We start from the raw sequence: 20756 nt of genomic DNA, 5'->3' as shown, positions 1-20756 counted from the left end.
TTCCAGGGTGCTGGGATCGAGCCCCGCATCAGGCTCTCTGCTCAGTGCAGAGCCTGCTTCTCTCTCTCTCTGCCTGCCTTTCTGCCTACTTGTGTTCTCTGTCAAATAAATAAATAAAATCTTAAAAAAAAAAAAAAGAAAAGAAAAGATATCACACAAAAAATTTTTCAAAAACAGAAGTCATGAAGATTCAAACCCTTTTCCTCTGACATCTCTTGAGACAATTTTCGGACACATTTACGTATAAATACTTCCTGATTTTTGGCTTTCCCTCCATACCCAGAATCCTTATAATACCCAGAAACTCCAGGAGTCCCATCAAGTTGAGGGACACTGGTGTCTAAACTTCACTGGCTATGTAAGAAATCTGCCTTTGCTCCTGGAGTAGTCTTCCTTGATTCTGGCTTTGATAATGTCAAACTTTTGCCATCTCAGAACAAATTCTAAATTTCTTACAATAATAGAGTGTGGCCTTTTGAAACTTAAGAGACCTAGGTTCAATTCCTGGCTTAGTTCAATTCCTGTACAATTTAGTGTGATGTTTCTGAATGTCCAGTTTTCTAAAGTGGGCTGTTGGGGTATTACATGGAATAATGCACATGAAATAATTAGCATATGACCTAGCCTCTTTCTATTCTTTCTTCTAATATGCTCAATTATTTCATTTATCACTAAGCTGTCACATGGGATTTCTGATACTTTTCTCAGTGCGTGCTCCTGTGGTAACTGGTTGTTCCTGACTCAGGGATCACAGGTATTGTTTACTAAATATATTACGGTTGAAGAGTAACTAGAGTGTAAAGAATATAGCCAACATAGTTGTCAGAGTTACTATCACTTGATCTTTTAGTTTTAGCAAAATGTTGACCTAAGTTTCATGGAGTGCCCCTCCCACCCACCCTCCTTCCCTCTACAAATACACAAATACTGAGTAGAATACAACAACTATTTAAATACCTAGCCAAGATCAAAAGAAAGAAAATGAAATTTCCAGGCTATGAATTTGATAAGTTGATGATGGTAGACTCATACAGAGTTTATTATAACCCCTTAATGTGATAGGATAACAGAGTGGCAAGGTAGAAAAACTGAGTGTAGGTCAAAACAGGTCAGGGTTGCAATCTGAATGCCCACTTAAATTCGGGATGTAGATTTTGTAACTAGAGAGGAACATGAACCGCAAACAGTATAAATAGCTGGGACTCAGGAAGAGCTACTGCCCTACAGAAGGAGAATTAGAAATATAGCTACAACTTTGAGAAATAAAATGGCAAGCATTATAAATATTAAAATTAAAACCTTCCTGCATGAGTTACATAGTGGGTAAGGTTCAGCCAGAGAAAATCAATAATCTGGAACATCAAACTACAGAAATTACTTCTGGAAAGAAAAAGAGAAATGGGGGAAAAAAAAGAAGTGAACATGGAAAATAGAATGATCAAGATGGACCTAAAAGGCATTCCAGAAGAGAAAGTAGAATAAGGAAAACCTTCAAACAGATGAGAGGGGAGTTTTTTAGAATTGAGTAGAACATTGAATCCTAAGAACAGAGAACTAGACCAGCAAAGAACAATGTAAATAAAAATAAATCTTTATCTGTGTAAATTATAGTGAAACCACTTAATTCTTAATTAAGAATTAAGAAATTCTTAAATGTTACTATGAAGAAACAAGAGATTATCTTAAAATGGAAAACTGAATGAGCACTCCCCTTGTCCTCAAAATAGATGCCAGAAGACTATCTACAGAGACTAAGGGACTAAGGAAAAACAGTCTTGCTTTTTAATTTTTTCCAGAAAAACTACTTTTAATTCACAAATCAAGCCCCAGTAACCTCTGCTTCCAGAGTAACAAAGAACGACCTTAGAGACCATGACCAAGGTTACCATTCACAGGCTGTCTGTGGAAAAGCTGAAATGTCCTCCAAGCAGAGGGAACCTGAGCCCTGAAAGAAACAACAGAAAATTTGCAGGATTGCTGGGAAAAATCTGAACAAAAACACCTTGATTTCATAGTCCGTGGATCTTGTTCTTAGACCTGCTTTGTCAGTCGTGACTCATAAGAGTTTGTATCCCTAAGCTTCAGTTTCCTCCTAGGAAAAACAGGAAACAAATCGTATTTATTTCATACATGCAAACCAATGTCACTTGAAATAACAAATGTAAAAAGTCCTGCATAGTCTAGTACCTAGTATCTGAGGAACATGATAAAATGCAATCAAATTTGAAATTGGGTTCCATGGCTCCCTTTACTGGAAAACCCTCATTGTCTCAATCTGTTGAACTAGTTGGAGGACTAAATCAAATATATCTTTATTTTGTCCTCACTTCTCGCTACAAACAACCTTAAATCTCTCTCTCTTCTGTGTGCAAATTGTACTTTGTGGTACATCTTTTGTAGTTTTATCTTGTCTTCTATTGCTGTCATTTATATATGGGCCTTAGTTTCCTTACAGGAAGTTCTTTTCCTTGATTACGATGCTGCTTACCTTGTTCATGTTCGTATCCCGTAGAGTGTTTTACATAGAGCGCAGTTAATTGCTTATGAAAGCTGCTCAATACATGTTCAATTCAACTGAACTGACATTGTTGAATGAAAGACGAATGAATGAATGGACATTTACTAATGTGTTACTTTGTGGTAGAAATTAGCTGGGAGAGATAAGCTAATTTTTATCGTGTGCTGTGTTTTTCACATTATTCAGCATTTGGTGTTTCAATTTTAAAAGTGACTACTGACTAAAAATCTCATCGGGGGGAAAAAATCTCCCTAAAGAAAAAAGTTACATTGCATTTAATTTTAATTCTTGTTCACTCTTTAAGTACTATTTTGTAAAATATTTTCATCTATTTGGCAGTTTGTGTGAATAGGTAGTGATGTTAACTAAATGGATACAATTTGGATATGGTGTTGTGTTTCACAAATAAGCTACTTGGGCAAAGAGCCCATGATTGACAATAATCATAAGCATATCTAGTCAGTTATTTTCAGAATCAAAAGATGTTTCTTAGTGGAGATTTAAATAAGTAGCCATTTTGTTAAACATGACATGTCATATCAGTAGATAATTCAGTTTTTCTTGTCTTGATCAAAGGTATTTTCAGATGGCATTAACCAAACTGGACTTTAAAGTATTAAATATAAGACATTAAAGCCTCATGTATTTGCAATAGATCATTATTAAAGGCCAATAATGTTCTAAAATTAAGGCCAATGTGCTACCATCAACTCATAATTAAAGCTAGGAAGAAAGTTAATTAGCAATTCTGTTGAAAACATATCTTCAGTCTCCTTTTAAATAGGTCCAGAGAATTTTCTCAAGAAACTGTAAAGTCCAGAGATTCATACATATCTGGATCCATGGGGTCAGACGTCAAGGTTTCTTTGCTTTCCTATTTCTTAACTATGCTTCTCTTGTGTGTTAGCTTACTTCTCACACATATCCTGTTATCTGTTGTGAAATGCTGCCATCAACATCTCTGAGCTTCTCTTCTTAAAACATAGAGTCCAAAAACTGTCTTCCAGCTCCAGATCCCCCTTCCCATGAATGGACTTTGCTCCTCTTTGGATCATATGTCTATCCTTATATCAGCCACTAAGAACAAAGGGATGAACTCTCATGATCGTCCACGCCTAAGTCATGGCCAGGGTCAGGTAACTGAGAATCTTTGCTCATTATTTCTATCAAAACCATAGAGGATGGTTGAGCTATGATATTAGTCCACATCCACAAGACTTCTCTGAAACCTTAGATCCTATGTGGCCCAAAATTCAGAACTTCTCAAATTTGGGGCACATGATAGAGTATATATTCTAGTTATTGCATAACACTCATGACAGGGTCTGGGAAGCATCTCACAAACAAATATATTAGTCTTTCTGCCATAAAAATTATGAATATTCACAGAATGTAGGAAAAAGAAAGATTGTAGGTATACTCCTGTCAATTTTTTTCTGCCAAATTTCCCCCAAATTTGTTGAAAAAAAAAAAAACTTTTAGTTTATACAACATAAACATGACAGAATTGTAATAAAAGGTTGTGAGTCTATAATTAACATACTTCATTGCATGTGTATTACACCCTACATGCTAAACATGTATTAACTTGTAAACTATGATAGCAGAGACAAATCGACACTGTTCATATATTTGAACTTGGCCATTTCCTAACATATAGAATGTGCTCATTAAATACTTTTGTTGAATAGATAAATGAAGATACCAGTGACCTTATGTACATTACCTAATCGTGGAATTGCAACAATTATCCCATGAGATGGAGATTATATTGCCTATTCAGAACTTACTAAATGAACCTTAGTTTTGCTATTTGTAAAAATAGAAATAATGACATCTGGCAGGATGAGTGAGACTCAGAGAGAGTAAATAGCAAAAGTGGGCAGACCAATTGCAAGTAACTGATTTCATGATAATATCCAAGTCAGTCACTTCATTGCTAAACTACTGCTTTATTCCACCGATGTATACAAATAAAGTTACTTGGTTAGTAAAAGGGATCCATTAAGAGCTGCAATTTTTTACACAGCCTGTAACAATTATCCCTTAGGTATAGATATACCATTTGGGGGAGATAAAATATACATTTCATCTAAGCTGCAGAATTTTTAAATTATGTATTTCATGAAGTAACAGGATTAGGAAAAAATAATCTCAGTGTAGGGCCCTATCCAAACGGACTACTGAATCATTTGCTTTAGTTATTTTGAAAGAACTCATTCTATTCTGTATACAATCTTGGGTGAGTACGCAGTTGCTCCCAATCTGACCTCATTTAATACTTGATCTGGTAATGCTGACACCCTGGGGTCTAGTGAGCCTTGCCACTAATAAGTACTGTTAACCCATGAATAGAGTCTCACAGTCATGGTTTCTTTTTACTTCTTTAAAATTGGGGAAAAAAAACCAAAAACCTGGAGCACCCTAAATGTATGGCAGAAGTTCAGAGGACTTTATCATTGTACAGTTTATATTTTTATGAATAAAAAAATGAGTTGTTTGTTGGTGTGGGTTAAGTTCTACATGTATATATATGGAAAATTTATGTTGTGCTAACAGCACTCACTCTTACATCCCCAATTAAAATGTGACTTTTCAACTCCAGAAGTTGCCTGTGACAATTTAGCCATCTGTTTAATGAAACAACCACCACTGATTTGGTCATAGATAATTATTACAATAAGAGCAGTGCTCGGGAAAGATCAACTCATCCCAGTTGAGGATGACAGTTAATTACGAAGAGATAATGAGTGAAGATGGTTCACATTGCCTCATCTCCAGGGTAAGAAGTAGATGACAAATCTCACTCTAGGTATCGGTCATGTGGAGTGTATGATTATCACATCTTTGAGTCATTATTTTTAAGTCTTATAAGATATATACCAAGTAGTGTATTTACTGGGCTGTGTTCAACCAGAAGGAGAAGTGTCATTTTTCATAAATTATCTATTGAGTTCCATGCACTTGAGATTTTGGGGGTGGAAATATTTTTAGATTATTATATGGAGGCTTTTGTATTCTCTGGCCACCCTTAATTGATGTGAGAGGGAATTTTCAGCGCTTGTCTCTGGTGGGATCCGTGATGAGAGCCCATAACACACTCTGCTAATTACCTGCCAGGAAGGACCCTAGTGTGGTAATATTATAATAAACTCTATGCTATGAGATGTGGTGAAGGAAAGGAGAGTTCTGGCCAAGATGGTTCTCAAAACTCACACTAAACAATAGCTTTAAATTCCTCTATGATAACATGACTTTGATTAATGATTAATTTCCTTCTCACTATCTTGGCTTAAGTACTCCTGAACTGCAAAATAGATAAAAGCCAAATTATGGAGGAAAAATAAACAAAAGGCTCTCATTTTTAGTATCTTAGAGCCAGGCGAAAGCATAATGGAGCCCTCTGTGTAGTGAGGAGCATTGGCACTCATTATTGGCTCCTCAATATTAGAACCAAGGGGATTTTTAACAGATTGCCTCACAGGAAAGCAAGAACTCTGCCTGGCTCCTCATTCTCATTTTGGGCATGAAACTCCGCTTTTCTTATGTTTCTTATAAGTCATTTCTTGGCACTCCTGGTTTCTCCAACATGATATTCTTGTGAATTTATATTGCATCCATTTAGAACATGTGACAGAGCTGAGCTGAGATACATTTATTTTTGTGCTATTAATGAAGAAAGGTTTTTAAGTGTCAATAGGAAAATATATTAGGAGAATCTCAGTCCCCTTAAGAGGAGAATTTTTGTGAGATCCTAATATATTCTTTGCTTAAAGGCAAAAATAGAGTTAGCTGTAAATGGATTCCTCTGTAGGGTGTGTAGTATTTAAGGTTTCTAGTTTTGTTTAAGCTTACTGAGACTTTAGTTGAAAACTGAGAATAATTCTTTACTGGAATTATTCCTAATTTATCATCAGACTTAGATATAAATCCAGGTGTTTCCACACACATAGCTGTATGATCTCAGGCAACTTGTATAATCTCTCAGAACTTAAATTTATTTTTCATCTAAAATATGAACATTACAGGTACTTTTCTCAAGGGTTGTTTGGAAATTAGATGATGAATCTAAGCTGCTTGTTTTAATAACCTAGCCATCCCAACATTCAATATGTATTAGGTATTATTAATACTTATCTAAAAATTAAATTAAGATGGTACTGGTTTTCTACTTAGAGGTACATATTTCATTATGTACTTAAGATTTAGTAAATTCTTTGAAAAATACATGTTTGTTTCTTCAACTGTAATATAGATTTATTCATTCTGGCTTTCTTTCCAATGAGCATGTATTCATTTTAATACATACATGGAAAGGATTAGCTTTGGTCTGATTATTGTTTAGTTGAGTGCCACAAGCTGTGTATGTAAGGATTTTTTTTCTATAGTATTTTATATTAATGAAAAATTATGTAAAAGCACTAAGTATGAAACAGAATTTAGAGAGTAGAAGGGTTGAGAATTGGAAGACATGAACCCTAGATTCTATGTCTAGTCAGTTTGTCCTTTGGTAGATCACTTAACTTCTCTGGGTTTCAGTTTCTTTAAACTTTAGTGAAGAAACTGATAGTGAATGATTTCTGTGACTGTTTACAGTTATCAAGTTATAATTCTACCATAAACTCAGAACAACTCTATTTTCAAAATTATACTATTTAACTACTGGCAATGGTCTGTCACATATCTTTGCTTCTACTTATTTTTTCCATTTAATAGGAAAGGAGACGTGATTGCTTTATCTTGAAGTTGATTTTTTTTTCCAAAATATTGAAATATTAGGTTACCCAGTGACCTTAAAAGTAATCTAGCCCCACTCAGCCAGGACATTATTCTAGTTTCTTAGAAGACCAATTTCCTATATCTGGAAAAGGTACAACTCTTCCCGTCATTTTCTTTGAAAAGGAAATCATATAAATTATCATGCCTCACAACTTTTACTGTTCTAGTGAAAGTTGTTTCCCATTTTGTTTTTTAAAAATTTTTAGAAAATTTGAAAGATAATGCTAATTTTAATGAGAGGGATATTTTACCTTTTGTTCTCTGGTTCAACAGACTGTTATGACACATTTAAGAAGGTGTGTATTTATTACTTTAATTAAATCAGCTTAATAAAGTTCCATAGCTTTATATATTTCTAATTTTGAATGAAGATACTTGATGGAGAAAAATAAAGATAATGAAGAGCAGAAATACGTCGCTCTGATTTTCATGTGACAGTCAGTAACTGGATCAAGAAAAGAGAGGTTGCTGATGTTTTATTTTGATTGTGTTAATTCAGTCCCTAGAATCAGATGAAAGTTCTCATAACATAGTTTATAATAATGTGAATTGTCACTTCTATTTGAATAATGTTAGCTATAATCAAATAATTTTTATTTTTTCATAATAAAAAGTTCTTACTCTCATTCTTTCTATAACACCTTTGTCTCCAAACATAATTCACTTGAGAAAAACAACACTGTCTGCCTAATTCCCATGTGGTTTAGATTATCATTAGGAGCCTAGCTATGGCCAAAGCTTTACCTTTTAATGAGACGCTGAATTCGTGACTTAATATATTTTTGGTTCTGAGCAAGAATATCTTATCCATATCAGGAAGGTGCAGAAGGAAATAAAGAAGCCATATGAATTTTGAAATTGTATTTACATCTTTATGGCAATTTATTTTTTTTTTTAATTTTTAATTATTTATCGGATTTGATCCTCCTCTCTGTTCTCAGCACACACATCTGGCTTTCTATTTCCTTCTCAAAAATGCTGCTGGTACATTTACGTGCCCCTTCAGGGGCCTCTCTCTTTTCTTTCTGTTGCAAAAATAGCATTTCCAGTATCTTAATGCTTTTTTGTCAGGGTTGTCTAGACATCAGCCCAGGCGTCTCATGGGGTTAGCAGTGGAGACAGTACCCCTATACCTTTCCCACCTTTTGTCTTCAGCGGTTACTTTGGAAGTGCAAGCATGAGGAGGTCAGCTGAGGCAGCTACAGAAATTGCTTCCTAGTTCAAGCAAGGTCAGAGCCTGGTCTCTTTATATACTATACAAATTCCACCGAGGAGTGTCTGTGAAAGCTCTCTCCGAAGTTAGCTGTTTTTCGGTATTGAGATATAAACCCTATGGTTCAACTTGCTAAAGCACATTTTACAGGCTAGAGTTAGCAAAAATGAATCAAGTGCCATAAAGGTGCTCCTCTTCACTTAAAAAAATTAGAAGAAGGTCTCTGTTAGGTTAGAGGCTTCTAATAAATGGCATCCATATATATGTGAGATTGAGGCTTTGAAAACTCTATAAGGTGGCATGTCACTATATAGGCTAGCTTCCCAAAGAACATTTTTTATTTTGTAATTTCATATTTTGCTATCTTATCTGGATTAATTGTCATGTTATTTCTTATCTATCATTTGCTTATCTTCATTAAAAAACTGTTCAATATCATTAAGCATTTCATCTTTCAGTTAGATGATTTTGCATGTAATTATGGGAAAAGAAAATGGAAAACTTTTCTGATTATCACAAATGATATGGAGAGTTGCAGCCAATTTGAAGTTAATTATGAGTTTAGTTGGGGGGTTAATTAATTTCTATGTGAGCTACATAGAAAATGGATTTCCAACATGTATCTATTAAGTTAATAACATTAACTCCTGTTTTATAAATAAAACACGTAGGTACACATACAGCCCACATCAAAACATCAAACTTTTATGATATTGAAATTGTTCCAGGACTGACTTTTTAGTTTGTATCCAAACTAAAGTATTTTTAGAGGATTTTAATCATACCGAGTCCCAACTTTGACTGTAAATACTCACATTTCATATTAAAATTGTTTGACATGGTCTGAGTGTCTGTCAGTTTTTCCAACTGTGTTTCAGCCTTGTCACTTGATTTTGTTTTGTTGTGCATTGTCATGTGTTATGAAAGAATTAAAGCACTTCTTTTATTTGCAAAACCCAGCCAGCATTTTGTCACTGCCTAGTCAAACTCCAGCTCAATGGCCCAGACTAACTGTGACAGTGGAGCTGTGGGAATGAGTGATGGATCTGTGTAGCAGCTCTAGCTTTAACCTCTAACTAGCTTTCATTTCTCATCTTTGCAATTTCCATTTCCTCCTCTTATTGAAATAAGTTCAGTTGAAATAAATGGATACTCCTGCATATCCTGTGAGCTCTTCTGAGAGTAGCATTGGTCTGTTAATAATTTTTCATGTTTCCCTCTCTCTCTCTCTTTCTCTCTTTCTTTTTTTTAGTCTCGACCTATTCCTTCCCACCTTACTTCAGCAGTTGCAGAGAGTATCTTGGCCTCCGCCTGTGAGAGTGAGAGCAGAAATGCCGCCAAGAGGATGCGTCTGGATAGACAACAGGTACTGAGGAGCCTTGGGGACTGGCATTTACCCATGACCGCAAACAAGATAGTTCATTGAGCCCAATTTATGTAGAAGGGGAAAGACTCTTGAATGGATTTTGAAGTACAGCAAGATACAGTTTTTGTGTCTTTATGATAGAAATTTGAACTTGAAAATGTATGTTCCTGAGATGAATAGGCATCTGTCGAATTTTCTGTGGTGAAAAATGGCCAACTGTAAAGTTAACGAGTCGAATTCTGCTTAGTATCCAATTGGCGGGCCAATTGCTTATTTAAATAAGTGGTTCTAACTGATTGTTGACAATAGTTTTGTAAACTTACCTGATTGTTTATGATACAGACGTGATCATGTTCATTCTGAATGAAAGCAAACCTCTTTTTAATTGCCTCTTGCCCGCTACTAAATGGCAGTGGATTGTTCTGGGAATGGTGAAAAAGCACAGATTTTAGAAGCCTAGAAATCTATAAAATGGCTTCCTCATTAATGAACTATTTACTATATACCCATTAAGTATCATCTTTCTCTGTCTCTTTTCTAAGGATGTACCCCCATGTGGTGTGGACATGTGCATTTTTTGTGTCTTATGGGCTTATGTTTCCCTTGGTTTATCTACGCCCGTCTATTGACCCTTCTCAGGTCTGGAATGTCTTTCTCTGTTTTCTTTATCTCTCCGACCTTCTTAATTATCCATAATTAATTACTAAATTGTAATATGTAACATTAAATGCTATACATATAAGTATGCTGTGTTCTGACTTTGAAGTTACCTTTATAACAAGTGATCTGGTGCTTCATATCTTTTTAAAGTTTGGAACGAGAAGACTAAATTGTTAGTCTAATTTTGTTTTTCCTGTGAGCCAATGAGCTTCAAAGAAAAACAGAAAAAAAGTTTTTTTGTTCCAGGACTAAGATATGTAGAAATGTTTCAGAATGGTATTATTTTAAAGTTTTATGTGTTTATTATGTACATGGCATGTGCTAATAATACTAGACAATGCAAAAGATGAAGGCTTTAATTTTTTCAGATGTAGTACTCACCTCAGATAAAATGTATATTTTGAGTTTGTTAATTGTTCTTGGCCAACAATATTTATTCACATAAACATGCCCTCAGTGAGACTTTTATCATTATCGTAGGTCTAGAATGTATCTTGCTTGAAACAAGTCAGACCTCTCTATACAAGACAAGCAGAGTGATTAAGATGGCACATTCTGGAGTTAAAGACATCTGGTTTTGAGTCTCAGCACTACCCTCACTAGTCGTGTGCCCTTCAGAAAGCTGTTCCATTCTCTGTGCCTTGGTTTCTTTATGAGCAAGCCAACAGTTAACAGTTCTCATCCTATAGGGTTGTTGTGAGAATGACAGATTTATGTTAATTACTTAGCCAGGCATAGAATCAGCATCAATAATTTCAGCCTAGAAAAGAAGATTCTAACTGATATTCTTTCTGTCAGTGCCTTGGCATCAGTAAAACTAGAAAGAAACACTAATAGGAATATCTTAGATATAGAAGCTTTGAAGTCAGACTAAGTATATTTGAGAAAAGATCTTAATTCTAGAAACTGGAATGGTAGAATTCTGGGGCTGAAGGGGTTCTTCTTGGTGTTGTCTTGCCATATATTCCACCTAGTCTATACTCTAGAATGGTATCAGTCATATAAATAGTTATTATGAAAATTAAAGGACTGATTCACATTATTTTACTACCTATGATATCACTCTACAGTATCCCCCAAAGCTGGGTATCCACCAATATTTGGCCCAATTTTTTTTCCATTTTTTTTTTTTTTTTTTACTTAAACCACTATTGGTGTAATCTATAAAATGGAAGTTATAAATATTAAATTCATAGAATTATTTTGATTTAATAAGACAAGGCATATAAAAGCATAGGTTATTTGATTAACGTATGTATTGCCAGAGCACTTCTATAATAACCATTTGCTTGAATCCGTAAAGTTGTAGGAAAATCCCACCTCTAGAGCTGGAGATCTACCATTTACTAACGCATGTAGTCTGTTATCAGAGAGGTGTAATCATTTTGACAGTCATTAAAGTGAGATCAAATTTGCTTCCTAGAGCTTCCACGCATTGAAGAAACAATGCTAGGAATCATGAGGAGAGTGACTTCTTACTGCCCAGGGAGTAGGGACTGGAAAGGGTAGGGACCAAACTACCTGTTTCCCCTTTTCTGTCCTCCTGCAAAGTGGTCATTTATGGCAAGACTCCATCACATGAGAATGGGGGATGTCCAATATCTCCCCCAGGTAAGAATGTTCTTTCCAGGCCTTAAAAGTGAGTGCACTGAGTTTGGGATTTATGGGAGATACAGAAGAAATTATTGAAAAAAATACATTCTATGATTTATTGGAAACCTAATAGGCCCTTTGTAGACTTTTTTTTTTTTTTTCATGTAATAATTTCAACAACCCCATGAGAAGCAGGTATTCTTGTTGTCATGTACCTGTAAGGAACTTGAGGTTCAGGGAAAGGGGATTATTTGTACAGGATCATCCAGCTGCATGAGCAAATCAGACTATAAGTTTCTATTATGTGAGGCTGACACTTGAGATCTCTATATGATCCTGTAACTTTTACTGAGGGAAAACCCGTGTCCTGGAAGAAACTTTAGAACACGTTATCATTTGTGCCTCTGCTCACAGTGTCTTTGACAGGGCACGTTTATGTCCGGAAACAATCTGTTTTTATCACAAAGATATGTGCATTCTTTCATAATTGGCAAACCAGCCTTCCCCAGTAAGCAGGTTATCCCAAGCACGACATTTTTGTCTCAATATCAGCTCGAAAAACTGCCTCACTTCATCGGGGAAATGAATTATGCACTGCCAATGCTGGTTTCGTGTTTATTTAGTATTTTAAAATAAATAGTATATATTACACATAGATACACCCATTCACATAGACATAAAAATCTCTAAATTATTTCTGCCTAACGTGAATCCTGTCGATGTCATTTGGCAAAGGCTTCTACCACATGATTTTGCACTTCCAACCCAAGCATGCGGATGGGAGAGCCCTCTCCCAATTAGATGTAAACGCTCTTTACCCAAGTAGGGATAGCAAGGACTCTCTCGGGTGTTGGCAATGAGATCATTTTTTCCGCACCCAACGCCCATTCTTAACCCAACTCACAATTTGTAGAATCTGCTGGTGACTCAGAGATTCTTCATCAGGCCCCTGCTGTTCTGCAGGTGCATGAAAGTTCAAGAACTGGGCAGTTAAACCTGAATTCTGTTAAGCCCCATGTCTGAGTGCTTGCTGGCCATGGTTGGCCAGATGTAGACTGATAATTATATATGTCCTTCAGACTTTATGAAGCTTGATGAATTAATTGGATTTTATAAAGCTGTTTGAGCTAGGAACATGAAAGGTATTATGGATGTGTTAAATACTTTATTTCATGTGCCCACCTTGCACCACAGTCCAGACAAGCCTTGTTATTATGCAGCCCGAGCCCTAGAGCAAGCCGGGGGCAAGGACAGGAGCCTCCTGTTTGATCAGGAATCAGAATTCACAGAACTGAGGTCAACCCTCCATGTGTTATCGAACACAGCCAGCATTTCTTTTCTTTTTAACATGAAAATCTGGAATTTTTATGCTGTTCAGGAAATTCTTCCTCACTCTGACAATTAAAAAAGTGGGGGGGGGGGGTCATACTTCACTTCCCTATGACATAGCTTGAATCAAAAGATTATCTTTTTCTCTATCTTTATTTCATTCCTCCTTCCTTAAAAAGATTCTTCAGGGCTTTTGGTTATTATTCATCTAAACGAAGAGACAAAAGCAGAAAGTAAGAGAGGAGAATCACTTCTTGCTGGTGATTGGTTTCCCATTAGATGTATTTTTGCTGCTTTTTCCACGATGACCTTTTATTCCTGGACTGCTAACTGATAAACTTAGGGAGTTTCTTACTGATGTGAGTTTCTTTGGTTTCTTTTCTCTCTCCCCAGTTCTTTGAGTTAAATTGGTTTGTGGTGCTATAGTGGGGATCACATAGAGCCAAGGGGTCAATGGCTTCCCCACTGGAATAGATAGAGCCCTCATGAAGGACAGTGCAGTACCAGTGCAAGACGATGGTTTTTGTGGTGACTGGGACAGTTGGGAGTTCGATGGTAGGCAGCGATGTGACCTCTTTGACTCTATCGAAAAGAACACTGAGAAGGGGGAACAAGAAATGGCTTATTAGTTCCTTGTGACATAATAAAAGGTGAGAAATCAAGGGAAAAAATACTGAAAACTGGTATATTGCAGAGGCAAAGAAAATTGCTGCTAGGAAACTAGCATGAACCCCCCAGCTAGGACCAAAAAATATTCAGAAAGCCCAGAGTTCCCAGTACTGTTTTCATTAGCAGTAGGGCATATCCTGCAACCTGCATCTTCTAATGTCCTGTTAGGGTACTAATGAGTGGGTATATTATTCAACAGAAATGCAGATACAAAGGTTGAAAATAGAGCCGTGTAAGCATAGTGGCAGTTTTCATACAGACTTTGTATTTTGTCAAGGACATTTTTGAAAACTAACGAAAACACTCTGGTCAAGTCACAGCTTTCAAGACAGGTGACTTTTCTATCCTATTTCATTCTGTACAGTCCTATGTCCTTTTGATACCTCTTAGAAGCTTTAACAGCTACACAACTGAAAGCAACATTTTTCAGTTGGATTTTATGCTTAAATTGAAAAGCTGTGCTACTCACTGACATGTGGCTTGAAACCTCTTTCTGTGCCCTTCCAGCCTACACCCCCGGGCTCCCATTCTCAATCATCCTCAACTCTGTTCCATTCCCAGAATTTTTCTTTCTTTTATGCAATATTTTAGGGAAAACGTGACATCTTTGAATCTTTCAGCCTATGTTTAAACATGGCCCTTTCATCCAAAGGAGAAAATATGCTATATAAGAACAACAAAGTAGGAGAGAGGGTAGTTCTTGGATGACATCGTATTTCCGTTGTAACGTGTAACTTAAAACTACTTAGAATAAATTTCCCAGGCCATCTCCCTATTTGGGGACTTATTCTCTTCATTGATAATAGTATTAATTGTAATAACAGCATCAGAAGTGTTTATGGATGCAGTCGTATGTAAGTTGTTTTGAAAGCCCATTTTATATCACTATCATGGCTTTTAATGATGTGGGGAAGCTGAGGATACAGCAAGGTGACTTCTCCCAAGAGTGCAGAGTTGCTCAGGAGGGAGCCCTGCTTTGGCCCAATTCTTATGCTTGTAAAAGTCATTTGGTCCATGTAAAATCACAAAAGCAGCAGCAGCTACAACTGTCTTCTGATTGATATGTGTCTGTCATGGTAGCTCACAGCATTCAGTGACATGTACTTTCCCAATTAGTAAAGTTCCAAATGATATGTAGTACAATATTGCTTTAATTTACCTAGTAGCTCTATGCCTGAAATAATTCAATATATATTTAAAGTCATGCATAAAAATTTGTGTTTATACCTAAAGTAAACTTTTCGGCTCCGATAACTGTATATAAACTTTCATCTAAAAAAAAAATCCAGCAAGACTTTTTTAAAATTAACATGGGAACAGAAAGAGTTCTTAGTCATTTGAAACTGCCTGGAGCATGTCAGAGCTTCCGGTAGACTGGTCCCCCACCCACTTCATGCCTATGTCACCGGCTATATATTTTCCAAATGTCGCCTGTGAGTGGTTGATAGCGCTCTCTTTAAGAAGCACTGCTAGGGACAGAGTAGGATTTGAATAGGAATGGGAATCATAAATTCTCAGAGCCATTCCTTGGTCATGAACTCATAACTCTGTTTCTCCCACCTGAAGAGACTGACCTTGAACTTCGAAACCCACAAATTTCCCATAGGCTTTGCATATATCATATTAAATGAATTTTCCCTCCATCCTTTCCTTCTTCCTTTTACTTTTTTTTTAATATTCACTAGAATCTAGAAATAAAAATTGTGTGGTATCAGATAAAAATAACTTAACCAGGTCCTTTGATTTAATTTTATGTCTTGGCAAGGATGAGGCAATTAAGTATCAATGGCCATATCAATTATGCCCTCCGTCAAGAAACTAAGTCACATGTGATTACTAATTCCAGTTTTATTCTTGAAGTACAGTTCCATTTTTTGTTCATCATTCAGCTATTTGAAAATCTCTCCCAAAATTTCATTTCTATTCTTTCTAATTTTGAAGCCACCATTATGTTAGATATTTATAATAGGGATACCACAACTTCCCAACACGTTGCTACAAATAGAATGCCACAAAAAGATAAGGCTCTGTGGTCTTCAGAAATGCATGTTTCATCAGTTTTCATCATCCATAAATACGCCGTTTATGTGCCCACCATTGGAGGGCATGACTTGGCAGCTCTTCTCTTTCTCTAATGGGTATACACTGAAGTGTCTGCTTACTCACATCATCTCTAAAATGCCTGGCAATGTGTAGTAAGTTCACATATTCTAAAGGAATAGGGTTTTTCCTGTATGGGAAATAGCTAACACAGTGGGTATCAACCATGACTTTAAATTCATGAGCACCAAAGAATGGACTGATCAGTAAGCCAATCCAGAGAAACTTGATTACAATTATCAAGAATCACACCTTGGAAAAATCTCATTGGCTGCAATACTGCCACTGGGCGAAGCTGAGAAACTTGTTACAAACATTCTCACTACTGCACACCTACCATCATACTTCCATTAGACCAGACCATACACTGGGAATAGGTATAATCACATTTTTAAGTAATTATAATATGGAAACATTTTATGTTCCATTGTATTTTTGTAATTTAAAAATGCAGAAGTTTTAGATGCATAAAAACTAAGAAAAGCAAAGATATATACCAAAATAAAATGTTTTAGTTACATAAATACATTTATGTATTAGTATTAGTTATGTATATATATGTATGTATATGTATTAGTTATGCACATAACTAATGTTTTAGTTACAAAAATACATTTTTACCATTCTAATTCAAAAATTTGAGCTTATTGTATACTTTATATAATATTTGAGAAACAAGGTTAAAATAGTTTTCCTGGAATTTTTATTTGCTTTGTGGAGAAGAACACTTAGCCTGAATTCTGCTGATATTTTGTGAGCAAAATAATTGCTTTATGAGTTTGTATTCTTTCAGCATTAGTTAATGTTGCTGGGCTTTGAATATGAATTAATTCCAACTTGAGTTTTTGTGGGATATCTTTTTTAATAGATATTAAAATTTTAAAACTTTTTACCTGATTTTTTTAACTTCTCTGTGCAGTTCCTTAAATATTTCTTTTATCTCTAATAGCAAAGGACATGATTAGTAGAAGAGAATTACTTGTAAATTAGCCCTAGAATGGTTTGCTTATTTAACAAATACTCATCATATGGAAGATATTTTGTTTCATACAGAGGCCATGAAACAAGAAAGGAGACGGGGAACCTCTGTTTACTAAGTGCTGGATTTACTTGGTTCTTTGCCGATATGAATTTCTTTGTTTCTGGCAATATCTCTGCTGAGCGGGTATCACTATTCTCACTTGACGGATAGATAAGACATAATATTTTTCCTCAAGAACCTTATATTCCATTAAAGATAGGTGAAATTAGCATGGTAAATGAAATTAAAAGGGTGCAGTGAGATTATTGTGAGAGTCAGGGGACAGTGCTCCTAATTTTGCCTAGGGAACCCAGGAGGGCTTCCCAGAGGAGGCACTATTAGATTGAGACCTTGGGAAATAAAGGAGCTTTTGACAGACAAAAAAGCTAGAGGATGATATTCCAGATACATGGAGCATTTCCACGCATGGAATCTTCCTGAGAATTAAAAACCACAGTCTCCCATGAGGGAAACAAGATTCTTAGAAAGAAATAAAAGGAGAGGGGATTGGACGTGAAGGTTTAAACTAGATTGTGTAGGTGCTTTCTGGTGTTATTTGGACTTTAAATACATATGTGAGAGGAGTGAGAAAGGGAGTGAAATATCTTATTTTTAGGAGGCTTCAGAAGCCTATGGACAAGGAAGTGTTGATGAGACACTGGGGCAAAGGTGAGGTCCTGATTCAGCAAGGAAGTACTCTTTTTACCATCTGTCATTTTAAACTTGCTATTTAAATAGAGGATATGTAAAGCTGAGCACATGCCACAAAGTGATTATGAAGATGAATCTGTTGCCAAAGAATCGCATGGTTCCAGGGCATGTCTTAAGTTAAACTCGAGAGTCTTGGGAATGCCTACTCTTCTTTGCCACCTTAGCTCAGCTAAGTAGGAATCAAAGCTTAATGTTTTCCTATAGATTCAGCTTATGGAATTACAAAGATTATTATTTTGTCTTAAAGCTCTTTTAATCTTTTTTCTTTTTATGATGTCTCAGAAAACTGACATTACAGTTTTCATCAATCAATAATTTTTTAATTTTTTTCTTAAGTTGAGAATTTGATTACTTCTGTATAAAATTTTTCCTTAGTGTATGTGTTTTCCTTATATAACGGTGTATCAGTTTCTATCTGTGTAGATGCATAGAACATGATTTTGCTGGCCCCGCATAATAGTGTGAAGCATGTAGATCAAATGGTTTCCTTCTTCTGTGGTTAGGGAATATGAAACTAAAAAACCTTTCTTCTTCTTGGATGATATCTATGGGGTTGTCTTTTTTAAAAATTCATTCTACTTTACTATTTGATTTTCTGGCTTCATTGAGAATTCTCCCACATTCTTAGAGAAATAATTTCTTTTTAAATTTTTAGGTACATCTTTGGCTTAGGATGTTATTAGTTTCTGGATAAACGTCAAGATATGAGTAGGTGGTTTGAATTCAGAGAGAGAAATTCACATAATATGTTTATACACTTTTTGATGCCAAGATCAGGGAACATATGGTTTACTGAGCTCTCCATGCATACAGCATTTATGTTAATATTTGTTTTAGAATGGATTATTTTCAGGCTTAGTGGATAAATGAAAATTCTGACATACTCGGTTTAGGCCAAACATATTCATTTTTATAAATTATTCCTCATAATCTATTCAGTCTTTGTCTTGTCTTTTCTCTTTAGCCACTTTAAAACAAACTAGTTACACTGAAACAACAATATGGTGTGTATCGGTGAACTTTAGCCATCATCACAAATTTATTATAAAATTAGATAATGTAATAACTTGACAAAATGGACTATGCTTCCTAAAGAAATTTATGATATTTGACATGACTCACAGGGTAGATAGAGTGAGACCAGTGGCCTCAAGGACCACATTTTTCTCTCAATAACTCAGCACTTCGGGAAAGTGGGTTTTCTGCAGAGCTGAGTATTTGGGGGTAGCTGTAAATATTACCCTTCATTAAAAATGATTTTACTTTTGTTTCTCATTTCACTTATTTATTTTACTTTCATTTCATTTCATTCTAAACTTTTGGTGCATCTTCATTTCATGACAAAAACCTTCTGATTATAAATTTGGATTTTAGTTATTAATTATGTTATTAATTATAATTTTAGTTATTATTTAGTTATATAAATTATGGATTTAGTTATTAATCTTTCCAAGAGTTGGGCAGCTCTGATGCTAGAGCCTCAACTACAAGCATAGGGACTGCAGAACAGGTGATATAACAGGTGATCCTATAAAGTCTGTCTTACAGAAACCCCCCCAAGGCAGGTCAACCTGCTTTCTTGGTAATTTACCTTTTTCTCATAATGGTGAAAGGAGCCTGGGTTTCTGATAGGCTTGCCAGCTAAGTTATCTCTATTGATCAGTTTTGCTCAAATGGATCAAGGTCATACATTTCTCATCCTCAAGGAAAAACCCCATCTTTCCTGTGTTACCAGTGTTCTTTGCCTTGTCAACATTACTGTTTTTTAATTATTATCATTGGCTTCAACAACTCAACAGCTTCTAGATTTCTCTAGGACATGTCCATATTTGTTCTCATTTACACCCGGTTGATGGCTATATGAAGGACTACCTCTCACTGTTTTAAGAGTTTATGCAAACTTGTTTTCTAAGAGCCACGATCTTTCACCAGGAGGAAAATGATGTTGATATAGATCAAAACCCAAGTCCCATTTCTTTCTAAGTTCTTTTTAATGTTTTGCCTTGAACACAAACAAGATCACAATAACACTTTAAATGATACAATTAGGTTAAAAGCCTAGTGATGTTCTCAGACCTATACCCCTGGGGATAAAAATATATGTTTATAAAAAAATAAAAAATTAAAAAAAAAAGCCTAGTGATGTTCTCACATTAAGATCAAACTTCTCCTTAAATCACTTCTCTAGTAACATTCCATGCTTTTATTTTTCTTGGTTTTGGTGCTCATTTTGATAGATAAAGAAACATAATAGCGCAGCCTGGTCCTGATACTGAAGGACAGGCAGAGAACTCCAACCCCTGAGGGTGCCTGGGTGGCTCAGTCAGTTAAGTGTCTGCCTTCTGCTCAGGTCATGATCTCCGGGTCCTGGGATAGAGCCCCTTATGATAGGGCTCAGCGCTTCTGCCTTCCCTCTGCCTGCTGCTCTCCCTGCTTATGCTTATTCTGTCAGATAAATGAATGAAAATCTTAAAAAAAGAACTCCTCCACACCGCACGAATGGTCACCTTTTTCATATCTGAAATTTTGTGTTTTATATCCTGCTCCCCAATCCTCTAGGAACATTTAAGTGAGATTTAATAGAAGTCCTTGTTCTGAGTTCTGGAAAGAGGGCAGAGAGCAAAGGTACAAAAAGATCATAGCTGTAACTATAAACTTAAGTAATAAAATAGGTAGATGTAAGTGAAAAGTTTATTTGAATCCCAAAGACATTGTGATTTGCATCAAAAAAACAGCAATTAAAATAAAGATTTTTCCTATGCCAGTGTCTTGCCAATTGGTTATTTATGCTACATGA

General features: G+C 35.6%; 1 protein-coding gene across 10 annotated transcripts in view; it reads left to right on the top strand.

Moving 5' to 3' along the window:
• The window catches only part of NOL4 (nucleolar protein 4), a 406246-nt gene that overhangs the window by 302013 nt on the left and 83477 nt on the right, over positions 1–20756 (top strand). For all 10 annotated transcript variants that reach the window (XM_059409422.1, XM_059409421.1, XM_059409431.1 and 7 more), the window contains one exon: positions 9763–9876. In XM_059409422.1, coding sequence (XP_059265405.1) covers positions 9763–9876 — 114 coding nt within the window. The remainder of the gene's footprint in view (positions 1–9762; positions 9877–20756) is intronic.

The sequence above is a fragment of the Mustela nigripes genome, chromosome 8 (assembly GCF_022355385.1).
Source record: "Mustela nigripes isolate SB6536 chromosome 8, MUSNIG.SB6536, whole genome shotgun sequence".
In the NCBI taxonomy this organism is placed as follows: Eukaryota; Metazoa; Chordata; class Mammalia; order Carnivora; family Mustelidae; genus Mustela; species Mustela nigripes.
This window is presented reverse-complemented; position numbering and strand designations above follow the sequence as displayed.